The sequence below is a fragment of the Martes martes genome (genome assembly GCF_963455335.1).
Source record: "Martes martes genome assembly, chromosome: 9".
NCBI classification, from domain to species: domain Eukaryota; kingdom Metazoa; phylum Chordata; class Mammalia; order Carnivora; family Mustelidae; genus Martes; species Martes martes.
Window position 1 is genome coordinate 90,961,180 of NC_137896.1, and position 13,958 is coordinate 90,975,137.

The 13,958-nt window shown below is 37.0% G+C and overlaps 1 protein-coding gene across 1 annotated transcript in view; it reads right to left on the reverse strand.

Annotated features, from left to right (window-relative positions):
* The window catches only part of GCFC2 (GC-rich sequence DNA-binding factor 2), a 46,292-nt gene that overhangs the window by 4,815 nt on the left and 27,519 nt on the right, over positions 1 to 13,958 (reverse strand). The window contains exons 12-15 of the mRNA XM_080813947.1: positions 9,516 to 9,637; positions 4,392 to 4,468; positions 1,916 to 1,982; positions 186 to 332 (exon numbers count right to left, since the gene is read on the reverse strand). Of these exons, the coding sequence (XP_080670073.1) occupies positions 186 to 332; positions 1,916 to 1,982; positions 4,392 to 4,468; positions 9,516 to 9,637 (413 nt within the window). The remainder of the gene's footprint in view (positions 1 to 185; positions 333 to 1,915; positions 1,983 to 4,391; positions 4,469 to 9,515; positions 9,638 to 13,958) is intronic.

The window sequence follows — 13,958 nt, forward strand, 5'->3', positions numbered from 1 at the left end:
TATTATGAGTACCACAACAATTTTAATTATAATGTTACAAAATAGGTTTTAAGCTTTTTAAGTAATCTCCACACCTCAATGTCATGACCTTAAGATCGAGTCACACACTCTACCCCCTAAGATAGCCCGGTGTCCTACAATACAGACTGTATTAATTGAATTTTAAAAAATAAAATTATACTGACCTGGTTGCACTTTTTAACAACATCTGGCCCAGGTATGGCATTAAGAAGACCTATAATAAGGTAACGATTTAGCAGCTTCCCTAGTCCTAGTTCTTGCAAGGTGTCATCTGGGAGGAGTCCATTCCAAAGAAGAATATTGCGGAAGAGCTAAAATAAAATAAAGTATTAAGTGACTGTGTAGCTGTTTCCTCTAAAGTAAAAAGGTAGTAGTTTCCAACAAACATAAAACGTTGGTCTATCAATTTTACAATTACTAGAAAACATTTCTGAACAAATAGCTAATTCTTTACAACCTCCATATATTTGCTCATCATATTTTTTAGGACTATCACCCAACATCATCTCAAACTTCACTGGAGCCTTTCCAGATCAATAATCTTCCTCCTCGATTCACACTCCCAGAGTCTGGGGTCATCGGGTGCAAGACCACAGGATCCAAAGATTCATGAAGGAGTGCTGTTAAAGTCAGTGTCACTGTTACTAATGTGTTATTCTGAGAAACTGTCATTGCTCTGATACATAAGATTAAAAAACATGATATTCCAATAAAACTAATATTGGTTGCCTTTCCTTCCTCTAAATCCATCTTTCTGTGAATTTTATGATTTCCATTTTCTTTCCAGTACTATATTTATTACTCTAACATGCAATCTTTTCTATACTTTGTGTCATTACTGACGTTGTTCCCTCTTTCTGGAAAGTTTTTTCCCTGATTCAACCACCTAACAAATATGGATTCACCCTATTAAAAATAAGTTTGCTGAGGTCACCCAAGACCCTCCAATTGTCAAATCCAGTAAACATTTTCAGTCTTTCTCCCAAGTCTCTTGGGTGGTATTTAATACTTTGTCTTCACTCTTAAAAACTCTGCTTAGTTTTCATGATGCCACCCTCTTGTGACCACTCTAAGTTTCACAAAAATTCTAACGCTTATTTGAAGACTTCACTTTCTCTGCCTGCCTCATGTACCAGTTTCCCAAGGTTGTGTTGTTAGCCTTCTTCTCATGCTTCATGCCATTCCTCCTAATACTGCCTCCATGTGGCTGACTCCTCAATCTCCAACTCAGATCTGCCTCCTGCAGTCCAGACGTCTATCTATTCCTATATTTTCCCCCATAGATTTCAATTCACCATCTGAAACAGACCTTTATCTTTCCTCCAAGCCTGTTCTTCCTGTATCCCCTCCAACTTACCAAGCTGCCAAAGTCAGAAACTTGGCTAGCACCCCAGTCTTCGTATGTAATTATAATTTAGTCATCAAGTCTTTTCAGTGCTCCATCCTAAGTATCCTCTGAACCCAACTTTTTACCATCTCTCCCTCTTACCACTGACTTAGTAATGACTTCATCTTTCAGACTAGGAGTTGGCCAACTATGGGTTGTGGATTAAATCTAGCTTGCTGCCTGGTTTTGCAGAGCCGGTAAACTAAGAATGACCTTTTATTTTGAAATGATTGGGAAAAAACCCAAAAACATATTTTGTAACATGTGAAAGTTAAGACATTGAAATTTTAGTGTCCATAAGTAATGTTTTACTGAAACAACCAAGCTTATTTGTTTATATATTGTTTATAACTGCTTTTATACTACAAGGCAGAGAGCTGAATAGTTCAATGGACATTCAAAGCAGAAAATATTTACTATCTGGTCCTTTACAGAAGTCTGATAATCTCTGCTCTACCATATACTAGTAAACGAGAAAAATTTTATTTTTGTAGTTTTTCTGCTTACCTTTATACCTGACCAGAACTGCCTTTCTTGGAACTTTGAATGTGGTGATGTTTTGTTTTCTACAGTGCTAATTTGAAACCAAGAAAGAACAAAATGCAAACTGTTAATCTTACAGAACCAGGGTTTAAAAAACTCCACTTCTTTTTTTAACCAACCAATTAAACTTTAACACGTTAACAGAATGTAAGTTGAGTGCTCTGATGATATCAAAATTACAATTACATGTACACTTTGACCCAATGACCCCATTTCTGAGAATGCCTTCTGGAGGTATACTTGCACATGTACCAGTTGGCGGGTCTATAAAATTATTCACAGCACTGTTGGTAATGGTTTTCCACTCCCATGCCCACCAGTTACATGACATTATATGAAGGCAAATTATGCAGCTTAAAGCATGAGGAAACTACTCTTGTGATGATGTGATCTCAAAGATGTACTAAGTCAAAATAAAGTACAAGACAATGGTTACAAATGTACCTTCTCTTCTATAGAATGATGGGGTGGGACTAAGATTACAGCATATATAAGTATTTAATTCTAATTATATGACAAAATTATGGAAAGGTAAAAAAAATTACTAACAGTGATTATTATGGCAGTATATATGTGTATGGAGGATGGAGGGCAGGAGGGGAGGGAGTAAGACTCCATTTTAAATATAAATTAAAATATACATACTCATACTACTCATACTTCTGAACCATATGAATAGATTTCTTATTTAAACATTATACAACAAACTTTAACAGGGCATAATTTTTACATGCAGGTATCTCTTCACAATTAAATTAGCCAGAAAGCTCAGAAGTTCCTTTCTTTTCTCTCCACAGAAGCTCTTCCATCCTGTGAACACTCACTGGATCGCTTTAGTTCATGATCCAGTACTATAAACTGAAGTCTTTTTAGCAAATGTATAAATATGCATCAGATACTACTTGCTTCATGATACTGTATATAGAACCCTGAAGATTCCACCAAAACTACTAGAACTGTTAATTCAGTAGTCACACGATACAAAATTAATATACAGAAATCTGCATTTCTATACACTAATAATGAAGTAGCAAAAAGAAATTAAGAAAACAATTGCATTTATAACTGTACTGAGAAGAATATAATACCTAGAAATAAACTTAACCAATGAGGTGAAAGACCTGTTCTCTGCAAACTATAAAACACGGATGAAAGAAACTAAAGACAACATAAAACACATGGAAAGCTAATTCCATTCTTGTGGATTGACAGATCCAATACTGTTAAAATGTCCACCCTACCCAAAGCAATCTAAAGATTTAAGGCAATCCCTATCAAAATACCAACTGCATTTTTCACAGAACTAGAATAATACTAAAATTGTATGGAACAACAGAAAATTCAAAAAAGTCAAACCAATCATGAGAAAGAACAAAACTGGAGGTGTCACAATTCCAGATCTCAAGATACACTACAAAGCTGTAATCAGAACAGTATGGTACCGGCACAAAAATAGACCCATAGATTAATGAAATGGAATAAAGACCCAGAAATAAACCCATACTTATATGGTCAATTGATCCTACAATAAAAAAAGGCAAGAATATTCAAAGGGGAAAAGATAGTCTCTTCAACAAATGGTGCCGGAAAACTGGACCACCTTCTTATGCCATACAAAAAAACCAAACTCAGAATGGATTAAAGACCTAAGTGTGAGACCTAAAAACTTAAGAATCCTAGAAGAGAGCACAGGCAGTGATTTTTTTGGCAACAGCCACAGCAACATTTTTCATCTAGGAAAAATATCTCCTCAGGCAAGGAAAACAAAAACAAAAAAAACCCTACTTGTTTCCTAAAGTAAATCCATAATTCACAGAGAGTTTCTAGCTTTCTGTGCCGGCACTGTTCTGAGCATGCGCTTCATCTTCACAGTGTCTTGTAAAGTAGGCATTAATACCTCACTTTACATGCAAAGACACTGATGCACACAAGCCCAAAGTCAAATATCTAGTAAGAGTAAATCTGGGCTCCAGAATCTGGATTTAACCACTCTGTGATGCCATCTGCCTTGTTCTTAACATAAAAACAAAACAAAACAAAACACCTAAGTCCAAGTATGTCAGGTATCATACATGGCATGAAAAAGTGAATTATTTTGCTCAAATCCCAATTTGCACCTTATTAGGCATATGTATATTTGAGAGAACACTTAATTTTTTTTTTTTTTAAAGATTCTATTTATTTGACAGAGATCACAGGTAGGCAGAGAGGCAGGCAGAGAGTGAGGAAGGGAGGCAGGCTCCCTGCTGAGCAGAGCGGGATGCGGGGCTTGATCCCAGGACCCTGGGATCACGACCTGAGCTGAAGGCAGAGGCTTTAACCCACTGAGCCACCCAGGCGCCCCTAGAGAACACTTAATTTAGTTTCTTTTGCACTACATTCTTAAATTTGTGTTACATGATTAGCTATTTCATATAATCTAAAAATCAAAAGCTCTTACCTCTTTGGATACAGAGGAATAAAAACATCATCTTCTATTGCTTTCTTCATTCTTACAACGATGGATTTAAGTAAGTCCTATTATATAAAAATTTAAAAGCATCAGTGATAGCCATAGGTAGAAGTCTATTTACCAAAAGTAGTAATTTTAAAAGTATAGTGCAAATTTGTACTATACTGTAACACAGAATCAGGTGTTAAAATCACTATCAATTAGGTAACAAGAGAACTTTATTCACCCATGTTAGTGCATACAGCTGTAGCTAGTGCATTTTCATTGTTGTAGGGCATATTCTGTCACATGAATACTAATGATGGGATATTCAGGTGTTTCCAGTTTGGGAGCTGTATTACACACAATATTGTATAAAAGTTCTTTTCCATTTAAAATACATCATTTCAAATGCCAGCCTTGACAAATATTTCCATATTGTTTAAATTTGTGTTTCTTAAAAACAGTTCTCTAAAAAGAAATGCTATAAAGGACATTATTGAGTTAAATGTTGGAAGTGGGATATGGATGGTAGATTAAGTATATGAAGTTTACTGAAAATGGTAAGTGTCCCATGATTATGTAACAGACTTTTTATTCTTTCTTTTTCCCCCAGACTTTTTATTCTTAACAAATAAGCAATTTACTCACAAAGTGTTCAGGAGAAACAAACTATGTATATATACAATGGAACAGCAGATAATAAAGCATAATGGAGCAAAATATTAATGACAGGTGAATCTGGGTAAAGGGCCTATGAGTATGCTATTTTTACTCATGAGAATTTTCTGTAATTTGACATTATTTCCAAAAATTTGTTTAAAGCAAACTCATATATTTTAAAACTCTGAGCTCATTAACTTTTTCAAGTATTCAAATACATTATTTCGTAGGGGGGGAAAAGTTCTCCAAACAGTAAACGACCACAGAGACACATACACACACACTCTGTATACATTCTTTAAACTAGCTTTGAGAAGACTCTTAAAAGCCTTAGCTAGTAGTTTTTACACTGCTCTATACATCCACGGAGATAATCCTGGGTGGCCTGGGCAGACATTGAGGCCCTCATGGGAGAGCGAGGACAGGTACTCATTACAGCAAGGGCCGCTTTGCTTTTGCGTGTCCGTGTATAGGGGTGTGTAAGATTTTATGTGAAAGTTCTGTCAATAAAAGAAATCTGAAAACTAGCAATATAAATACCTGGTAACATTTTCACATTTCCACTAACTGGTCAACCAAGTTATGCCTAAAAACATGTAGTGAAAGGGAATCATGATCTCTTGAGGCCATCCATAACTTTGGGTAGTTATTAACTATTATATTTTAGTTAACAATGAGAAACAAACTTTTCTCCTGTACCTTCCACTCCTTGGTCCTAATTTACTTCTTAAGATCATACAGAAAAAATCTAATCTCCCTTTCACATGATAATTCTTCAGATTCTAAGACTGATATTTCACTTTTCTACATTTTCTCTTTCCCATACTATCTTAGACACTTTCGATTTAATACACTTACACACAGAATTAAATATAACACACCCAGGGAAGTCTTACCTGTAGGCAGAGCACATATTAACATAAACTCAAAATAGCACACACCCAGTAGAAAGAACTCCCCTTAGTCTTTCTGTTACTCAAGTGACACTCCTGACTCATACTGGGTTTACTGTTGATTATATCCCTCTCTGGTTTATCGATGCTGCTTCAAGGCCATTTCTTTCCTATCTTTTATTTATTCAGTTGAATGTCTGAATACAGGGGTAGGACATAATATATATTCCTTTCACACCGTATACTTTGAGAGTTAGTCCATTTTCTCAGTATTTGAAATCCCCTTGAATACTATTCTACTATCTATAAGTCTATGCAGAATTCCTAGCTTTGTGCCATTGACAAATTTTATTAGCAGGCATTTTACATCTTCATCCAGTTCAATATTGAACAGGGCAAATATTGAGAAGATACCTAATAACAAAAGACTCCCTCAAAGGAGTCTTGGTCCAGTATTCTATAGCCATACTCTTACCAGTTTCTTGTACCTAACTGTACATTGCTAAGCTTATCTTTCCCCATTTAATCCACAGGAACAATTATAACATAAATACACTACCTACTCTACCTGCACAGTACCTTACTCATCAGTGAAAGTAACTGAGATAATATGGGACACTTTGCTTCACTAAGTAATCACCTGCATTTAGGAACCCTATCAGTGACAGATTATAGTAATTACTACTTTTTTTTTTTAGGTGTTCATAATCTACCTCTGTAATAATCTATTTTAGAATCTTATCAAGAATCAAAACTATTCTCAACCAGGCATTAGCTTATAGAATCATTTGCTTCTTACTTTGAAAACAAGAACTATGCTGTCTGAGTCCATTATTCTAGAATCTTTTTCATTCTCTTCAATTTCTTACACATCACTGAAAAAAAGAGAGTGATCTCACTGGCAAGGCAAACTGTCTCAGTAGCCAGGAACACTATGTAGTTCAGAGATTCTTATGTACGAGTGACTATGCCACACTTAGGGAGTGTTTTACAGTGTCTGGAGAGATTTTTGGTTGTTGAGACTAGGGAGCACTACTGGCATCTAGTGGTCAGAGGCCAGGAAAACTGCTAAGCACACTACAGAGCACAGGAAAATTTTCCACAGAATTATCTTGCTTCAAATGCCAAGACTGTTGAAGCTGAAAAATCTTGATGCAGTCCAGTCTCCTAATTACACAAAGAACCCATTTTCCACATTCATTGTGGGAGGGCTTCAAGAATAAAAATTGCTGGTATAAGAACTTCATGAGTGGATCTGTAACACTTTTAAAAGATTTTAGTTATTATAAATTACAAAGTGCCAGGTCTACCACTTAAGACCCAAGTGACCTTTTACAAGGGACATGGCCCTCTGGGCCCCAGCTTCTTCATCTGTAAAATGAAGTTAAAGTCAACACATTCTACAAGGTTGTGAAGATCAAATGAGACAATGTGAAAGTGTTTAATAAATAGTAAAGCGCTATTTATATTTAGGTTACACTTACATAGTCCCATACAGAGAGCAGATATAAGATTCCGTATCTACTTTCTTGTGGCTCTTATCTACTGATCCTGGTTCTACGCTCTGTAACAACATAGAATAAACCCACTTCTTCTTCAAATAAAGAATCTTCATGTGTATCTTTTTCTAAGTTAAATAGCTCTAATTTCTGAAAAGATTTTCAAGTTGTATGTCTTTATCCTATTGGAGCAAGATGAAGATGCTCTCTCCTCCATCACAGTTGCTATATGTTCAAATCCTTTACTTTCCATTGGGCTCAAATGGCACCTTAAACATTTCACAGTATTTTATCTGGGCTGCACAGGTTGGGGGAGGGGAGGGGAGGCAATGTGGTCAGTGACACGAGCTTAGGCTTTAAAATAAGATTAAGGTTCAAATCCTAGTTCTAATTCAAGGTATTACTATGAACCAATTTCTGAGACTGTATCTTCATCTGTAAAATGAAGCTATCACCCATTTTTTAATAGAGCAGCTAGAACTAAGATGACACAGGAACAAGGTCCAAGAGAGTGCGAAGTACATAGCAGGAATTAAATAATTGTTCCTTGTCTTCCCCCACTTCTCACTTCCTATTTTAAATAACATTATTTTTTCCTTTTTAACGTAGACTTCACACCCAACATGGGGCTTGAACTCATGACCGAGACCTGAGCAGAGATCAAGGGTTGGAGCTTAACCAACTGAGTCACCCAGGCACCCCTTAAATAACAATTTATGCACACCTTATTTCCTTTAAGATCGCATGTTGCTTGGGGCGCCTGGGTGGCTCAGTGGGTTAAGCCTCTGCCTTCGGCTCAGGTCATGATCCCAGGGTCCTGGGATCGAGCCCCGCATCGGGCTCTCTGCTCGGCAGGGAGCCTGCTTCCCCCCTCTCTCTCTGCCTGCTTCTCTGCCTACTTGTGATCTCTCTCTGTCAAATAAATAAAATCTTTAAAAAAAAAAAAAAAAATCGCATGTTGCTTGAAGACAGGATCATGCTGGTTTCCCTCTTCTCCCTCTTACTTCTTACAGCTTCCCTCCTTCATAATAATTCCCAGTGCTAAACTTTAACGGTGTTCAGAATACGAATGTGACATGCCTCCTTGCTTCTCAACCACTTTGCTTATTCTACTCTGGATGCTCTCCAGACTGTTAATCTCTCTCAATTTCCTTACAGCTCAACATATATTTGATTTACTGATTTAACTGTATGAATATGTGATATTCTCATCAAAAAACAGAATGATAAAAATGAGTACCACAATAAAAGTAAGATTTAACACATTCTCACCAAAGCCTCTAAAAGGTCTCTCCTTAGGTCTTATGTTGAACAAAACTCAATTCTAAATAATGGTAAGATGAAAATCTATCCTACTGAACTTTTTTTTAAGGATTTTTTTTTTTTTAATTTTAAGTATAATCTGCACCCAAATGTAGGGCTTGAACTCAGGCTCCAACATCAACTCATAAGCTCTACTGACTGAGCCAGCTAGGTGCTCCATATTCACTGAACTTTTGGAATCCTTAAAGAGATTACTGCTCTTAACTTTGGCCAATTACAAATAACTAGTTAATATAATGAATGTTAACCTAATTTTAAAATTATTATTAAAGCGAAGCCATAATAATACCAGATTGTTGCTGAAAAAAAAAGTAAATAATTATTTTTCCTTCTTAGAAGGAACAAATTTGCACTAATGCATTTATGCCTGTTCATCTCTGCAGGTTGAACGTATATTCACAAACCTGAAAAATGGCTGGCTGGACCATGGGAACAAAAATCAAACCACTGAACAGAGAGGAATAAACTAATAATATAATAATCTGGGCCTTATTACATGTATGTATATCCTATAATTAATAATGACTGTCATCCCTGTTAGAGTGTTCATAAATATGAAGGTATATTCTTTCATCTTATTATCAAAAAGAAGAAATGGTCAATCCTAGTTTCTATAAATCAGAAGTAAATCTATTTCTCCCCAAATTGTTATTTGGTAATTACTTCATTTGCATCTTCTGTAAACAAAGATTTAGAACAAAATTACATTAACCTATATATAAATCAAGAAGTTTATTAAGTCTAGAAATTATTACCTGTTTGCCTTTACTAACTTCATTTGCACAAGTGGAAAGTTCTTCAAGAATCACTCTGCAGTGTGTTATTAAACTTGTTGTCTGTGAGGTCGACAAGGGATCCCAAATGAATTCTACAAAGTCTGAAACAAAAGTTTCAGTAGTGTACAATTTATTTACTAGATTACTTTACTTTTCACGTATAAACAGCTGAGGCCTTTAGCAAAGACTCCCATCTTATGCAATTTAAAATCCATGCCAATCATTACCATTATGTATTTGCATACATCCTCACTTTCCTTGTCCTTCTTGGGCTCTGTTAAACTTGTTTAACTCAACCACAGCCCTAGTTAAATTAAATCTACTTGTCACCGAGTCTGTGGCTCCAACCATGTAGCTAAATCATGGCTGGAAAAAAATATACTTTAACCTTATCATTGTGAAACTCCAGTGAGCCCTTGATGCTGAAGTGAGCCCTTCATGCTGCCTAGCAGTCATGCTTCCTTGGCCCATTCCTCCTCCCTCTTATCCAGATCATCATTTCCTGTCCTTTTTTTCCTCCTTGCTCTCTCAGTTAATGGACTTGACTCTTCTAGACAACTGTTTACCTTTTCTTTTCTCTTCCCTTGCTCTCACCCTCATGTTGAGACTTCCTCAACTGATGAGAAAACAGAAGAAAAGTTCCATAAACGGCTACTGCAGAATCTACACACCTACCTATGTCCATGCCCACATACTCTTAATTTGCCTTCCATTCTTATAGTTGAAGCCCCCAAGCTCCTCATGAAGGCCAACTTTTTCTTCTCAATGCCTTTGGCTTGCTAGAAGATACTGTTCCCAGAATTCTGCCCTCTTAACATCACTTTCACCGGATCTTTCCCATCGGCCTACAAACAATGATTCTCTTATACTAAAAATAATCCCTCCCTTGACCCTTCTTTCCCCTCTAGTACGGCCTTATTTCTTTCCTTCACCTTACAGCAAAATTAAAAAAACTGTCAAAACTGTCTAATTTCTTTCCACCTATTAACCCCTGAATTCACTTCAATTAGGCCTTATCTCCAACCATTCTACCTAAACTATTGCTACCACTGGAGATGACCTTCACATTGCAAAACCTAACGGTTGATTCTAGTCCCCATCTGATTTATCAGCAGCAACTGGAACAGGTCACCACTCCCCTTACAAACATTTCTTTTCTTGGAATCCAGGATAGCATTCCTGATTTCCCACCTATCTCTGTGGTCTCCTTTGCTGGCTGCCTGTCATCTCTTTGATTAAAAAATGCTGGAGTACCTCAGGACTCAGGTCACTTACCTTCTCTTTCCTATCGACATTTATACCCTTAGTATTTAAAGTCAGTTTTGTGGCTCTGTCATTGATGTGCCAATAAATTACAAATTTATGTCTGCTACTTGGCCCTCTCCTTTAGACTCATGTATTCAACAACCTAGTTGACATCTCTACTTGGATGACAGGCACTGCAAACTCAACATTTGTCAAACTAAGCTCCTGATAACACCTCCTCACTCTAAACATGCTCCTCTCAGTCTCTTCCACTTCAGGAAATGGCAACTCTGTCCTTCCAAATGCTTGGGCCCAAACCCATGCAGTCACTCTTGGAATTCCTCTCTCTTGCTCCACATAACCAATCCATTAGAAAATTCTGTTAGTGCTATCTTTGAAATGTATGCAGAATTCAACCACTTTTCAGAACCTCCACTTTTAACACCCTAGCCTAAGCCAGTATCATCTGTTGCTTGGATTACTGCAAAGGTTTCCTAAATGGTCTGCCTACAGTTCATTCTCAACACAATAACCACAGTGATTCTGTTAAAATGTTAGGCAGACAAATTACTTCTCACTCTTTCACTTACAATAAAAAGTGAAGTCCTTACAAATGATGATAAGCATCCATATAATGTAGCCCACGTCATTTTTTTAAAAAAAATCTTTATTTTGGAGAGAAAGAGATAAAATCTCAAGCAGACTCCATTCCGAGTGTGGAGCCCGATGTAGGGCTCGATCCCACCACCCTGAGATTATGTCCTGAGCTGAAACCAAGAGTCAGAGGCTTAACCCACTGAGCCACCCAAGTGCCCCAGCTCTTGTCATCTTGTTAACCTCTTTCTATTCTCTGCCCATCCTCATTCCACTATAGCTACAATGACCTATGTGCTATTTTTCAAGGAAATCAGGCTGGCTCCTGCCTCAGGTTCTTTGCATTTGCTGTTCCCACTGTCGTGGATTCTGTTTCCCCAGATATTCTTACGGCCCACTTCTTCCTTTCAGAATCTATTCAATTGTGAACTTCTTAGGAAGGCCTTCTTTGGTCAGTCTTTTTTAAATTGCACTCCTCTTTGATAATTTGTATCCCTTTCTCTTACTTTTTCATCTCAGCCCTCATAACTAACATTTTCTAGATTTTATTTGTTATCTGTCTTTTTTGCAGAATGTAAGCTCCAGGAGGAAAGGGATTATTATTTTGTTCACTAATGTATGTGCTGAGTCAATAACAGTGCCTGGTACCAGGTAGACGCTTGTAAAATATAAGTTAAATAATAGAAAAAATGAAATAGGTAAAAAGAAAAAAAAAAGACAAAAATAAAACTGGTTTCTCAAGCATCTAGAAGGTTAAGTTTCTTCTTCTTCTTCTTTTTAAAAAATATTTTATTCAATTATTTGACAGATAGAGTGCATGAGAACACAAGCAGGGGGAGCTACAGAAGGAGGGAGAAGCAGGCTCCCTACTCAGCAGGGAGCTTGATCCCAGGAACCCAGGATCATGACGTGAGCTGAAGGCAGATGCTTAACTGACTGAGCCACCCAGGAGCCCCTAGAAGTTTAGGTTTCTAATAACCTTAGAAACATTTGGTCAACTAATACTGAGAGCCTACTATGTGCCTAGTGTTCAATACAAGAGGCACAGCAATGAATAAGATTAGGTAGGTAGCTGCCTTTGAACAACTTTGTCTAAGGGCAAATACATTTATATAAGCAATTATAATTCAATGTGTTGGTGTTACCGTAAGTATGAGTTCAGAATGCTAGAGGAACCCAGAGAGGTATGTGTAAACCAGTTCCTAAAAGTGATGTCTATACTGAGTCCTGAAAGATGAAGAGGAATTAGCCAGGAGGAAGAGGTGGGGCTGGGAGTTTGCCGAATGGATAGAACACAGAAGATACAAAGGCCTAGGAAGAATATAGTTAAAATGTAGTAGAGGAAAGGATGAGGAAAAGAAGGAACAGAGCTTAGCAAGAGATAGGGCTAGAGAATTACTAAGCAGAGATGTGATTCTGAAAGGCCAAGAAAGCCATGCTAAAGAGTTGAGGCTTCATCCCAAGGGGAATTAAGAATGATGAAAGTGTTTTAAGTGACTTATGACAGAACCAGACTCACATTTTAGACTCACAAATTACATTGGCTGTAGTACAGAAAATAGATTAGAAAATAGCTGGGGGGACCCAAACCAGATGTGGCTATTGCTTATATAAGGAAGCAAGAAAAAGGAAAGAGTGAATGTCTTGAAAATTCTGGTTTGAATACATGGGTAGATGGAGATGCCGCTTTCTCGACAAGAACACAAGAGGAGTGTATCTGCAGCAAAGATGGTAAGTATGACTTCACATGTGAACTGCGAGGTGACTGCTGGACATCTAAGTGGATGTACTTGGAAGGTACTTTGATAAGAGAGATCTGGACTTCCTCCAGTTCTTTTGGATTTAAAATTGCGTAGAGCAGCACTATCTGAAGTAACTTTCTGAATGATGGAAAAAACACGTTATATCTGTACTATATGATAGCTATGAGCTACATATATATAATTAAGTATTTAAAATGTCATTAGTGTAACCAAGCAAGAAAATTTTAATTTTACGTAGTTGAAAATTTTAATAATCACATTTAGTTACTGGTTACCACACAGAACAGCACAGATATAGATGTCACTAAAGGAGTGCATGAGATCACCCATGGAGCTCATGAAGAGTACAAGAGGATCCAGGACAGAGCTTGAGAATAAATATATAGTAATAATTTTTCATAATTCTACTTATTTGAGGACTGTTTAATTTTAAGTGATGTATTTGGAGGTTTTTTTTTTTAAAGATTTTATTTATTTATTTGACAGATAGAGATCACAAGTAGGCAGAGAGGCAGGCAGAGAGAGAGGAGGAAGCAGGCTCCCTGCTGAGCAGAGAGCCCCATGTGGGGCTCGATCCCAGGACACTGGAATCATGACCCGAGCTGAAGGCAGAGGTTTTAACCCACTGAGCCACCCAGGCACCCCTGAATTTAGATTTTTTAAAAGAGTACTTATATGAGGCATACATAGTCTGTGCTACCATTAACAGAGCTAGGTAAAAGTAGTAACTTTCTAATACAACCATGACTGTACTGCAAGATACATGGAGGAAAATCTTTAAAGTTAGCCAAATTGGCTAAGAAGCAATACAAAAGTGGTT